This window comes from Eumetopias jubatus, unplaced genomic scaffold (genome assembly GCF_037043125.1).
Source record: "Eumetopias jubatus isolate StellerSeaLion01/CBP00866 unplaced genomic scaffold, mEumJub1_p1.0 scaffold_17, whole genome shotgun sequence".
Lineage (NCBI taxonomy): Eukaryota > Metazoa > Chordata > Mammalia > Carnivora > Otariidae > Eumetopias > Eumetopias jubatus.
Window position 1 is genome coordinate 59,699,372 of NW_028274823.1, and position 12,509 is coordinate 59,711,880.

Sequence of the window (12,509 nt, forward strand, 5' to 3'; positions counted from 1 at the left end):
CAAATTGAATGTTATCCAAAAGCATGTCAAAGATCACCCAGACAAGTTAAAAATTCACTCATGTTGATCCAGAATAAAAACAACTAGTCAATTTTGAATATTCAGCTGATCCATGGCTCACGAGTCAATTGATTTTTTTTCTATTTATTTATTTTTCTATTGTCTATTTAATGTTTACTGGCATGTAGGCACAATTTTTTATTATTAAACAAGGTCCAGAATTAAATTAAATTACTTACTTAATTTATTTATTTTAAAGATTTTATGTATTTGAGAGAGAGAGAGAGCACACAAGCCAGAGGGAGCAGCAGAGGGAGAGGGAGAAGCAGGCTTCCGCAGAGCAGGGAGCCCGATGCGGGGCTTGATCCCAGGACCCTGGGATCATGACCTGAGCCGAAGGCAGATGCTTAACAGACTGAGCCATCCAGGTGCCCCAACATCCAGAATTTTAAAAAACGACTTCCTAGGGGGAAAAACACCTTAAAGAAAGCTGGTAAGCGGGGTGCCTGGGTGGCTCAGTCGGTTAAGCGACTGCCTTCGGCTCAGGTCATGATCCCAGGGTCCTGGGATCGAGCCCCACATGGGGCTCCCTGCTTGGCGGGAGGCCTGCTTCCCCCTCGCCCGCTCCCACCGCCTGTGTTCCTGCTCTCGCTGTGCATGTGTGTGTGTGTCTCTCTGTCAATTAAATAAATAAAATCTTTAAAAAAAAAAAAGAAAGCTGGTAAGCAAGTCAGTGGAGAAGGTAGAATAAACAACATACCAATTTCACGGACTGTAGGACAGTGACCTTTGCACCCAGTCTTGGTGTCTGTTTAGCGTTAGTTCACCCCCTGCACACAGTGATTGTTTTTGTCTGGGGCAATTCATTATTTTGCTGTACAGACTGTCCTTTTCCTAATCTTCCTCTTATTTTTTTTCAAGATTATTTATTTATTTATTTGAGAGAGAGAGAATGAGAGAGAGCACATGAGAGGCGGGAGGGCCAGAGGGCGAAGCAGACTCCCTGCCGAGCAGGGAGCCTGATGCGGGACTCGATCCTGGGACTCCAGGATCATGACCTGAGCCGAAGGCAGTCGCCCAACCAACTGAGCCACCCAGGCGCCCCTAATCTCCCTCTTAGTCTCTATCTGCTGCTATCATCTGATATTTTTACTGATGATCATTTGAACTGAGTCATTCCACACTAGTTTGCTTGATGTTAAATGTTGTTCTGCCCAGTTCATATTTTAGGGGAACTGAGAAATACACTCTGTAAACACAGACATGAGACCTAATTGTGTCCCAGCAAACCAGGCTGCTTAGCATCGCTCTTACATGTCCTTTGATTGAAGTACAAAGCACGAGAGCCACCTGAATATGAGGTTAGATACAGTTGGGATTTTTTTCCCTGTGTATTTCTTTAATTGGGATCAGCAGATACAAGGGTCTGATGATAAAATATTTTATTTTATTTTTTTAAAGATTTTATTTATTTGACAGAGAGAGACACAGCGAGAGAGGGAACACAAGCAGGGGGAGTGGGAGAGGGAGAAGCAGGCTTCCCACTGAGCAGGGAGCCCCATGTGGGGCTCGATCCCAGGACCCCGGGATCATGACCTGAGCCGAAGACAGATGCTTAACGACTGAGCCACCCAGGCGCCCCATAAAATATTTTATTCTTATAAAGTAGATGGATGAGTAAAACTATTATCTCAGAATATCTTTGCTGGCTATCAAAGCATTTACTGTAGGTAAGTCATGAATCCTCAACACCATCTAAGGAAAATAGTAGGCACTTTTATTCCAAGAAGTACTGACGCGGAGTAGATACACTGTACAGGACACTTAGCTGACTTGTGATGTTGAGGGACCACATTTTCAGCTCTCTGGGCCCTGAATTCTTGCATTTCTTATTTCTATTTTTCACTGACCTTCCCAATATCCTTTCCCTCCACAGAGGATGCCAATGACTAGCCTCTTCTACTCTGCACATGCAGAAAAAGGAATCAAACTAAACAACAACAGACCCCAATCAACCAAACCAAAAGCAGATTTTTTTGCCCCAGCTAAGGCCACTGCCCTTTTTTAAAATTAGCATTTTTAAAAGATGATTTTATTTATTTATTTGAGAGAAAGATCATGAGCTGGGGGCAGGGACAGAGGGAGAGGGAGAAGCAGGCTTCCTGCGGAGCAGGGAGCCTGATGTGGGGCTTGATCCCACGACCCCGGGATCATGATCTGAGCTGAAGGCAGACGCTTAACCGACTGAGCCACCCAAGAGCCCCTAAAATTAATATTTTAAAAAAAGATTTCATTTTTATTTTTAAAAAAGATTTATTTATTTATTTTAGAGTGAGAGGTGGGGGTAGGGACAGAGGGAGAAAACCCCAAGCAAACTTCCACTGAGCATGGAACCCTATGCAGGGCTTGATCTCACAACCCTGAGATCATGACTTGAGCTAAAATCAAGAGATGGACACCCAACCTACTGAGACACCCAGGTGCCCCTTAAAGATTTTATTTTTAGGTAATATCTTCACCCAGTGTGGGGCTCAAACTTACAACCCCAAGATCAAGAGTTGCATGCTCTACTGTCTGAGCCAATCAAGTTCTCCATCTTTTCTTTCTTTCTTTCTTTCTTTCTTTCTTTCTTTCTTTCTTTCTTTCTTTCTTTCTTTCTTTTTCTTTCTTTCTTTTTCTTTTCCTTCCTTCTTAGATTTATTTATTTATTTATTTATTTATTTATTTATTTATTTATTTATTTTGGAGAGAGAGAGAGGGAGCATGAGCAGGGGGAGGTGCAGAGGGAGAGGGAGAGAGAATCCATGAGCGACTTGACTCCCTGGCTGAGTGTGGAGCCTGACACGGGACTCTATCCCAGGACCCTGAGATCATGATCTGAGCTGAAATCAAGACTTAGCTGCTTAACCAACTGAGATACCCAGGTCTTTCTTTCTTTCTTTCTTTCTTTCTTTCTTTCTTTCTTTCTTTCTTTCTTTCTTTCTTTCTTTCTTTCTTCTTTCTTTCTTTCTTTTTCTCTTTCTCTCTTTCTCTTTCTTTCTTTCAGTAAGCTCTAGGCCCAACCTGGGGCTCAAAGCCACCACCCTGAGATCGAAAGCCACCTGCTCCACTGACTGAACCAGCCAGGCACCCCAAAATTAACATTTTTATTTTGAAATAAAACCTACAGAAAAATTCATAATAGTAGGTCAGGTTTTACCACACATTGAACTTTAAATATAGAATACTATATAATTTTGATTTTATATTATGTGTCTGCTTTTAATTAATGTAGTCAATGCACTGGACTGTCAGAGGTAAAAAAGATCTGATGCTGGAAGAATCTGACCAGCCTCATACCGACAAGATTGAAAATGAGGAATGGAACAAGCAAAGAGATATAAAGAAAGAGGAGCTGGGTTCAATCACAGAGAAAATGGAGCAGAAAGAATCCAAGTCCTTGGAGAAGTCATTCTCCCCACAAAATCCTGATTCTCCAAGTAAGTGTAGTCATGCAGCTTTGCAGAACAAAGAAAGTCTGAAATTAAAGGGCTTGGTTTATAATGTATTTATTCTCAGCCTCTTCCAACTAAATAGTAGTGCCAAATTAAAGGATTGCTTTATCACCTTAAAAGATACTTACTTGGCACTGATATAGACACTGGAAGACACATTCCTCCATACATTCCTTGCAAGGGAAAATTTGAGGCATTTCTGGGAGTGTCTTTTGCTGGACTGAAATAACACTGCCATTTATTGGGTATTTACTATGTACAGGAATGTTCTTTTGTGCATTACTTTTACATGTATTATCTTGTCTTATATTCATTTCATATACATTAATTTATTTAATCCTCACTACAAGCTTGTGAGATTGGCACCAATATTATTATCATTTTACAGATGAGAAAACTGAAGTCCAGGGAGGCTGAGTAATTTTCCCAAAGCTCTACAGCTTGTATACAGCAGGGGAGGGGGCTGAACTAAGGCAACTTGGCTTCAGAGTCTGTTTGTAAGGCATTGCACTACCTTGAGAAGGTACCTTATTTGGAAGTATCTCTGTAGACATTCTGAATGATATATAGATCCAATGAAGCAGTGCATTATAGAGGTTAAGCTCCCAAGGTACACTACCTAGCTCTACTACGTATGATCTCTATTACTTGGTAAAAGTTACTTAACTTCTCTAGATTTCAGTTTCCTAATCTATAAAATCAAGATCATAATGGTACCTTCTCATAGAGTTATCATGAAGATTAAATGAGATCCATGCAAAATGCTTAGCACAGTGATTCACCTACCAAGCTGGTCTTGGGTTAATGTCAGCTATTGTTATCATTTCTTTGTGTCTCCAGCCATCCCTCTGTGTTGATCTATAGGTGTGTTATGTACACACACTGTCATTGTCCTTCAGATTCTTGCTTGATTCTCAGGGTTGTGATTCAACACCTCTTTAGAATTTAGCCTTTAAACCAAAGGCTCCTGAGGGTCCTTGTGAGGAAAAGAAGATAATTAGATAGTTTGTGGTGACTTATAGTCTTTCTAGAAATAGTCACTTGAAATCTCCCTTTGGGAAGAACTTCTATATGCTCATTACCTGCTAGAATAAGGATTCTCAGGGTGTGATTCAGGTGTCTGTGCTGGTTACTCAAGATATCCCTTTGTGGAGTCTGCACATTGATTACATCAAGCCTCATATCTGGGCATGGTTATAATGTAACAAACTGATCAAAGCAGAAGCCCGAATTTCAAGAAAAAACAGTGTTTTAAGCAAATACATGCATACAAACACCTACGCACAAGCAAACATACAGATGTTTCTCTATTCAGCCCTGGAATGTTCAGATCTGTGCTTCCTGAACCCCTAGGGCCTCCCTGTGACTCTGTTTCAGATTCAGACCTAGTCTGAGTTCACCAGAAATGGGGGGGGGGGCAGGGGCGGTGGGGGCGGGGGCTTTTGTGGCTGATCACTTCAGAGACTCAGGAACGGGGCTGGAATCCCTTGCATCAGATTCTATGAAATTTTCTCTTCCTTTAAAAAACTAGTTATTTAAATATTTAAAAACCCCCAATTAATAGGAGCTTGTTATTAGAAAATTCAAAGAATCATATATAGACAATGACTTAATGTCTACCCCAGGCTCCCATCGTTCTCTGCTTCTATTTCCTGAAGTAACCAGTGCAGATGCCCAGGTGCGTCTCCTTCCACATTGTTCTCTATGCTAATACAAGCATATAGAAATATATGTTCACTCATGAGGGCTTTAAAAATAAAGAATGGTGTTATACTGCTACACAGTGCTGAAAAGCACAAACTCTGGAACCAGATCCCTGCTTTTCCACTGATGAGTTGCATGACCTTTGGCAAGCAAGTTAACCTCTCTGTATCTGTGTTTTCTTATTAAATGGCCAAAACATTAGTGTCTACCTCCTATGGTTTTTTTGAGTAGTGAATAAATAAATTATGTAAAATATTTAGACCAGGTACCTGGTAGGTGCTTTTTTTGGTGTTAGCTTTTATTATTATGGGGCCTCTCCTTAGACTCTTAGATTTAGAATGAACTCATCCTTTTTTTATTTTTATTTTTATTTTTTTATTATGTCCTTTTAAACAGCAGGTTAAGTATTCCACAGGATAGATAGATTGTAATTTACTCAAAATAAATTGTGATGTCAGGTTTTTGGGTTTTTTTTTTTTTGGTACTCCTGTCTTATTATTTTTTAAATTCCAGTGTAGTTAACATACAGTGCTATGTTAGTTTCAGGTGTGCCATGTGTGATGTCAGTTTTGATGCCCTCACATGGTGAAGTATGTTCGCTTACTGTGACTGAGGAATGAAGGCAGGATGTGGGGGGGGGGAGCAGTGAGAGGAGGGTCATTGTTCTGAGAAGCTGTTGTTGGAGAATAAGAATTATGAAATTTTACTAAAAACTGCATTTACCATTTCTTAATGCCGTTTAAGAGATTATTGGCTGTAATGACTAGCACCGTAAAGTTGGAGTTTGATATACCAAAGTGCAGTCGTATGATTATTTATAACTTTATTTTACTGCAGCGTAAATGTCTGTAACATCAACATTTAAGAAATATTATTCATGTGAGCTTTACCGAGTCCGGAGTGGCTTCTCACATACCTTTTCCGCATATTTATTAATTTCCTTAAGCAATGGTTGATATTTGCTTTGGAGGTTGCCTTTTGATGCCTCTTCTGTGATGAACGCTGTCACATAGTCCCCATCCTGTTCTGACTCTTCACTGCAACCAGTAAAATATGGAGCACAGCCTCTGAAAACTGGTGTATGAGACAATCTCACTTTTCCTTTCCTTCCACTTAAATATGCAATAAATATGGCTTCTGATAAATGCCATTCTAGAATAAAATAGTTTGTGTAACACTCTGGAATTAAGAAAAAAAAAGATCCTATGTAGCAGATGTGTGCTGCCATAGTCTCTGGACATCTGCCTTCCCATTGCCAACCAACTCTATGGTTTCTACCAAAGGGCTTTCTCTGGCAATTGAGCCGGCTAGGCAGTAAGTGCCAGGGAATAAACACCTTTGGATGTAGTCATCAGATACTGATGAATGTGAATGGGAGGCTCCTTTACTTCTCAAATTGGATTAACTCTGAGGGGTTTTTATATTGTCTTCCAGGGGTCTCCAATGCAATCAAGCCCCAGTTGCCCAGGGTAGCAACTTGCCTGATAATATACCTTTTATAAACTTGGTTCTTTTCCCTACTTTCTTACCAGGACCTCTTTTTTTTTTTAAGATTTCATTTATTTGACACAGAGAGAGAGAGAGTACAAGCAGGGGGAGCGGCAAGCAGAGGGAGAAGCAGGCTCCCGGCTGAGCAAGAAGCCTGATACGGTACTTGATCCCGGGATTCTGGGATCATGACTTGGAGCTGAAGGCAGATGCTTAACCGACTGAGCCACCCAGGAGTCCCTCACCAGGACCTCCTTGAATCACCTTTCAAATTAAGCCACTTTATTGAGCCTGGCTCAGTCAGAAGAGCATGCAACTTTTTTTTTTAAGATTTTATTTATTTTTTTGAGAGAGAGAGAGCATGTGAACATGAGCAGGGGGGACGGGCAGAGGGAGAGGGAGAAGCAGGCTCTGCGCTGAGCAGGGAGCCTGATGTGGGACTTGATCCCAGGACCCCAGGATCATGACCTGAGCCAAAGGCAGACACTTAACCAGCTGAGCCATGCAGATGCCCAAGCATGCAACTCTTAATCTTGGGGTCGTGAGTTCAAACCCCATGTTAGGTGTGGAGCCTATTGAAAAACAAATAACAAATTAGCCTCTTCCATTCGAATTCTTGTTTGGGGGGTCTATTTCTATTGGAACCCAAGCTAGAAAACACCTTTTTCAAACTACAAAATAACAAGTATATTTACAGTAGAAATGTGAGAAATGTGGCCAAACAAAAGGTAGAAAATACAATTTGTAATCTTAACACCTAGAGACATATCTATTCTTGATCTTTTGGTATATTTTCATATTATCTTAAAACTAAGAGGATCATACTGTACATATTGTGTGTGTGTGTGTGTGTGTGTGTGTGTGTATTTCAATCACAGGTTTTCAGAAATTTCCTTTTATTTTTTCCCTAAAAGGAAATTCTTAAATTTGTTTTCTCTGATAATTCTTTTTTTTAAAGTTAACATAATGTATTATGTAGTTTCAGGGGTACAGGTCTGTGATTCATCAGTCTTATACAATTCACAACGCTCACCACAGCATATACCCTCCCCAGTGTCCATCACCCAGCCACCCCATCCCTCCCACCCCCCACCACTCCAGCAAACCTCAGTTTCCTGAGATTAAGAGTTCTCTGATAATTCTAAAGACAGTACAAACGGATCATTTTCTTAAAAAAACCACTGTCAACTGTTCTGTGCATATTTTTCTGATCAGATATTTAGATAATATTTTAAAATATCAATGGAAGCATATTTTCTACATTATTCTGTAACCTTTGTTTTTATTAAGATTTTATTTATTTATTTGTCAGAGAGAGAGAGAGCACACAAGCAGGGGGAGTGGGAGAGGGAGAAGCAGACTCCTCGCTGGGCGGGGAGCCGGATGTGGGACTCGATCTCAGGACCCTGGGATCGTGACCTGAGCCAAAGGCAGATGTTTAACTGATTGAGCCACCCAGGCGTCCTTATAAACTGTTTTCTAACTCTCTGTCAGTTAGTGATATGTTATGAGAATTTTTCTATGACCATAAATATTAAAAAATTGTTAATGACTATATCAAAGATTTTAACCAACTTTCTATTGCTGGAGATTTAGATTGTTTCTTGATTTTTAAAAAGATTTATAAATGGTGTCATGATAAATATCCTTATGGTTAAACCCTTGAGCACATCTGTGATTATTTCCTTAGGATAAATTTCTAGAAGTAGAATTATTGGGTTAAAAGTTTACACATTTTAATGAGTTTGATAAATTTTGCCAAATTGAATGCCAATTTACCCTCCCTCTAGTAGAGAAGGAAAATGACCTTTTCTTTAATTTTTAACAAAGTTGTTTAGAGTTAAAGAAATCTTACTATTGTGGAATAAATTATCTGTATTTCCAGAGATCCTTTACCATTGACCTTTTACTTTTGGCAGCTGTTGGAAAATTGTTTCCAGTTTCTTTGCAAGTGAATTGCCCAAATTCCCACCACTGGAGACATCTATAAATATCCTTTTATTATTAATCATTTAAGCACATGTGGTTCTTTGATCCATATAAACTAATTCTTGCTGATAAGAATTCGAAAGTTGGCTCTACAAATCAAGAAGAGAAAGATCAATAATCCAAAAGAAAAACGGAGGGAAACTATATAAATAGTTTAGGAGAGAAAATACAGTGGCTTTTAAACATATAAAAAGATGTTAATCTCAATGTAATTAGTGAAATGATAACTTCTCTTAATGTATGCTTCTATGAATCAGTGAGACATAGGATCAACCATCCAGTTAAAAAAAATGAACAAAGGAAATGAACAGATAGTTCATAGAACAGAAAATACACAAATAGCCTTGGAACATATGAAAGGATGCTTAAACTCACTCATACCAAGAGAAAGGCAAATTAAAACTGCACTGTTTCCTACTCATCTGTCTTGGCAAAGGTTACTAAGTTTTTTGTACTCATCCGCCTGGCTAAGGTTACTGTTTGTTAACACAGTGTTAATGAGGGTGTAGGAAAATCGGCTGCTGCTGGGTCAAGCTTTATGGAGAACTGTTTGGCAATGTCTATTAAAACTGCAAATGCACAATGACTTTGACCCAGCAATCCCATTTTCACAAATTTTATCTTACAGATCACCCATGTGCAAAATGACTAGTGTGCCATGTTACTCACTGCAGAATAGCAAATAAATGCCCCTTAGTAGGGTTGTGTTTTTGTATATTGTACAATAGAATATTCCTACACTGTAAGAGAGAATGAGAAAGCTCTTCATATACTGATAAAGAGCAAACGTCAAGATATATTAGAAACAAAAAGTCAAAATGCAGAATAATGGACCATATATTAGCATTTAGGATAAAGAAGGGGTGGGAAGGTGGTGTTGGAGAATGTGTGCATGTATTTGCTTCTATATACCTGGACTATCTCTGGAAAGATAGGCAGGCAACTGGTAACAAATTTGTCTACTGGGAATATCAGAGAAGAGGAAGGTGGAAGACTTTTGGAGTAAATCTTTGTGCCTTTTGAATTTTAGCCATGTGAATATACTGCCTACTCAAAAAATAAAAATTTTAAAATAGAAAAAATCAAAGTAGATAAATCAAAGGGAAAAGAAATCTGGGATCTACTCCTCATTTTACTGTTACGTTTTGTGACCACAGAGAAGTCCCTTCCTCTTTTTTTTTTTTTTTGAATGGGGTCTCCCCGTATATAATATATAAATAAATGAATATTTAATATCAAATATTCACAAGGGCTTTATAGAAAAATAAGCAGGGTAAGGGGTCAGGGAGGTATGGAGGTGGGGGCTGGGTACTATTTGGATCAAGTGGTCAGGGAATGAAGCTCCTTACAAATCCAGAATCTCAGGCTCTACCCCAGACATCCAGAATCAGAATCTGCCATATAACAAGATCGCCAGGTAATGACTATGCATATGCAAGTTTGAGACACCCTGGTCTAGCTAATTCCTACTCCCGGTCACTTTGAATGTGACTTCCTTCCAGAAGTCTTTTCTCATTCTACCTTTATTCTACCTAGTCCACACTGAATGCCTTTCTCTGGTCTCCCATTCTCCTATGTGTTTCCCTCCATATTTTTTTTAATTTATTTTTTGGCCACATTAATAGTTTTCTGGATTCTTCTGTGACCCCCATCAGGAGACATGCACTGTTGTTTCACGGTACTCAGCATAGAGGCTGGAAATATGTAATAGGTGCTAAATAAATATTTCTTTACAAATGAATAAATGAATGGATGCACCAGGCCAAATCAAAGTGTGTGTGTGCTGAAAAAAGGATTCAAAAGTCTGCTTAAGATAATCAGTTTCTATAAGATATTGATAATCCATATTAAAGACTTACTCTTGCATTTTATTTATTGCAGTGAAATCTTATCAGCAAGCTATTTTGCCTTGACACTGTGACTTTTCTTTTCCTACCTTTCTGATTTTAAAATCTCTTCTGTGCTTTAAAGGTTTTTCAGATGTGAACTCTTGGCACCTACGTTTCCGCTGGTCTAGGGATGCTCCCTCAGAACTCCTGAGGAAATTCAGAAACTATGAAATATGAAAAGTCCCTGCTCGATAGGAGAGACAGAAAGCAAGACCATCTCCTGTGCTGCCAACAAGTCCTTGTTTAAATCTTAAAAATGTTATGTTTCTTTGTCATGTTTGTGAATCACTCAGTAGGGATTGATTCCTCTATCCTTAAACCCATTCTATCATAATGTGTTTTTAAATGAGAAAAATTTCAGACTAGTTTCTTTTAATATTTGAATACATTAAAGCTCTTAGATCCAAAGTTAGCTTGTATGGTATGTATTTTCCTGTTAATGTTATTTATAGAACTCCATTTTAAAAAGCTATCTCTGTATTTGAATAATTCATTGATATACCATGATCTCTCTTAGTGCTGGTTGTACAAGAAATGTTTTCTGACTCTTGACTTAAAATGAAATGTGAAATTATGTGTCTAAATCCTATAGAGCGAAATAAATAACTTCCCAAAATTCACAATCAATTTGTAATTTCTTGTTGCTGAACTTTGGGTGCAAATAAGTGCAGCCTGCTGGGAACAGGACTCCTATAATGCCAAATAATGTCTGGAAGGCTGTGGTCCAAGGCCATTTTTGCTGCCTATAAGCGGGGTCTCCGGAACCAGGGGGAGCACACAGCTCTTCTTAAAACCGAAGTTGTTAATGCTCGGGATGAAACGGAATTCTATCTAGGCAAGAGATGTGCTTATGTGTACAAAGCAAAGAACACTACAGTGACTCCTGGTGGCAAACCAAACAAAACCCCAGAGTAATCTGGGGAAAAGTAACTCGTGCTCATGGAAACAGTGGCATGGTTTGTGCCAAATACCGAAACAACCTTCCTGCTAAAGCCATTGGCCACAGAATCCGTATGATGCTGTACCCCTCAAGGGTTTAAATTTAATGAAAAGTAAATAAAGGTGTAGATTTGTTCTCTTGTAAAAAAATTTTTTTTTACCACTTCAGTAAAATGTGATTTGGCATTGTTACCATATCTGCAAATTTTACTTCAAAAATAGAAACAAAGTAGTTTTTTAAGGCTTGTTTTTAATTTTATTGGAAAATAAAGTGTTTATTCAAAGAACATTCAAAGACTAAGAACTGGGGGTGCCTGGGTTGGCTCAGTTGTTTAAGCACCTGACTCGGGTTTCAGCTCAGGTCATGATCTCAGGGTTGTGAGATTGAGCCCTGCATTGGGTTTCGTGCTGGAGGGTGGAGACTGCTTATAATTTTCCCTCTCCCTCTGCCCTTCCCCACCCCTAAAAAAAAAAAAAAAAAAAAAAAAGAGGAAGGACCTGTGTGGGAGTTGGTGTGAGGAGGAATAAATCTCAAGCTCAGCCCAGACTGGACATGGGGCTCTTCACAGAGTTGTCTCAGGAGAGGCCTGGTTAGGGGACAGCTGGATCTGTTTATCTTATAGTTTAACAGAGGTATATCAAATTAATTTCAAGTATGCAATGTGTTTAGAATATGCCTGGCACATAGTAAGCACTATGTTTTAGTTATATTCCTACTGTTTTATTATGTATGTATGCTCTAGTGAGTGAGCCAGCCAGGCACCCTGTTATTGTGTGTGAAATCTTGATAATCAATAACAGATGCATGGCTCGGTTCCCTGGACCACCCCTCAATCCCTGTCCCCTGATTCTCCTTCTCAGAGGCATCATTTCTTGTATATCTTTTCTTGGACATCTTGTGCATTTATACACATACATGTATTTCTCTCCTTTTAAAAAGATTTTATTTATTTATTTGAGAGAGAGAGTGAAAGAGCGCACAAGCAGGGGGGAGGGGCAGAGCGAG

At 39.2% G+C, this 12,509-nt stretch overlaps 1 protein-coding gene across 1 annotated transcript in view; it reads left to right on the plus strand.

Annotated features, from left to right (window-relative positions):
* DNAJC12 (DnaJ heat shock protein family (Hsp40) member C12) overlaps positions 1-11,187 on the plus strand; it is a 35,406-nt gene extending 24,219 nt beyond the window's left edge. The window contains exons 4-5 of the mRNA XM_028109660.2: positions 3,275-3,479; positions 10,647-11,187. Of these exons, the coding sequence (XP_027965461.1) occupies positions 3,275-3,479; positions 10,647-10,741 (300 nt within the window). The 3' untranslated portion in view covers positions 10,742-11,187. The remainder of the gene's footprint in view (positions 1-3,274; positions 3,480-10,646) is intronic.
* Positions 11,188-12,509: the final 1,322 nt, after the last annotated feature.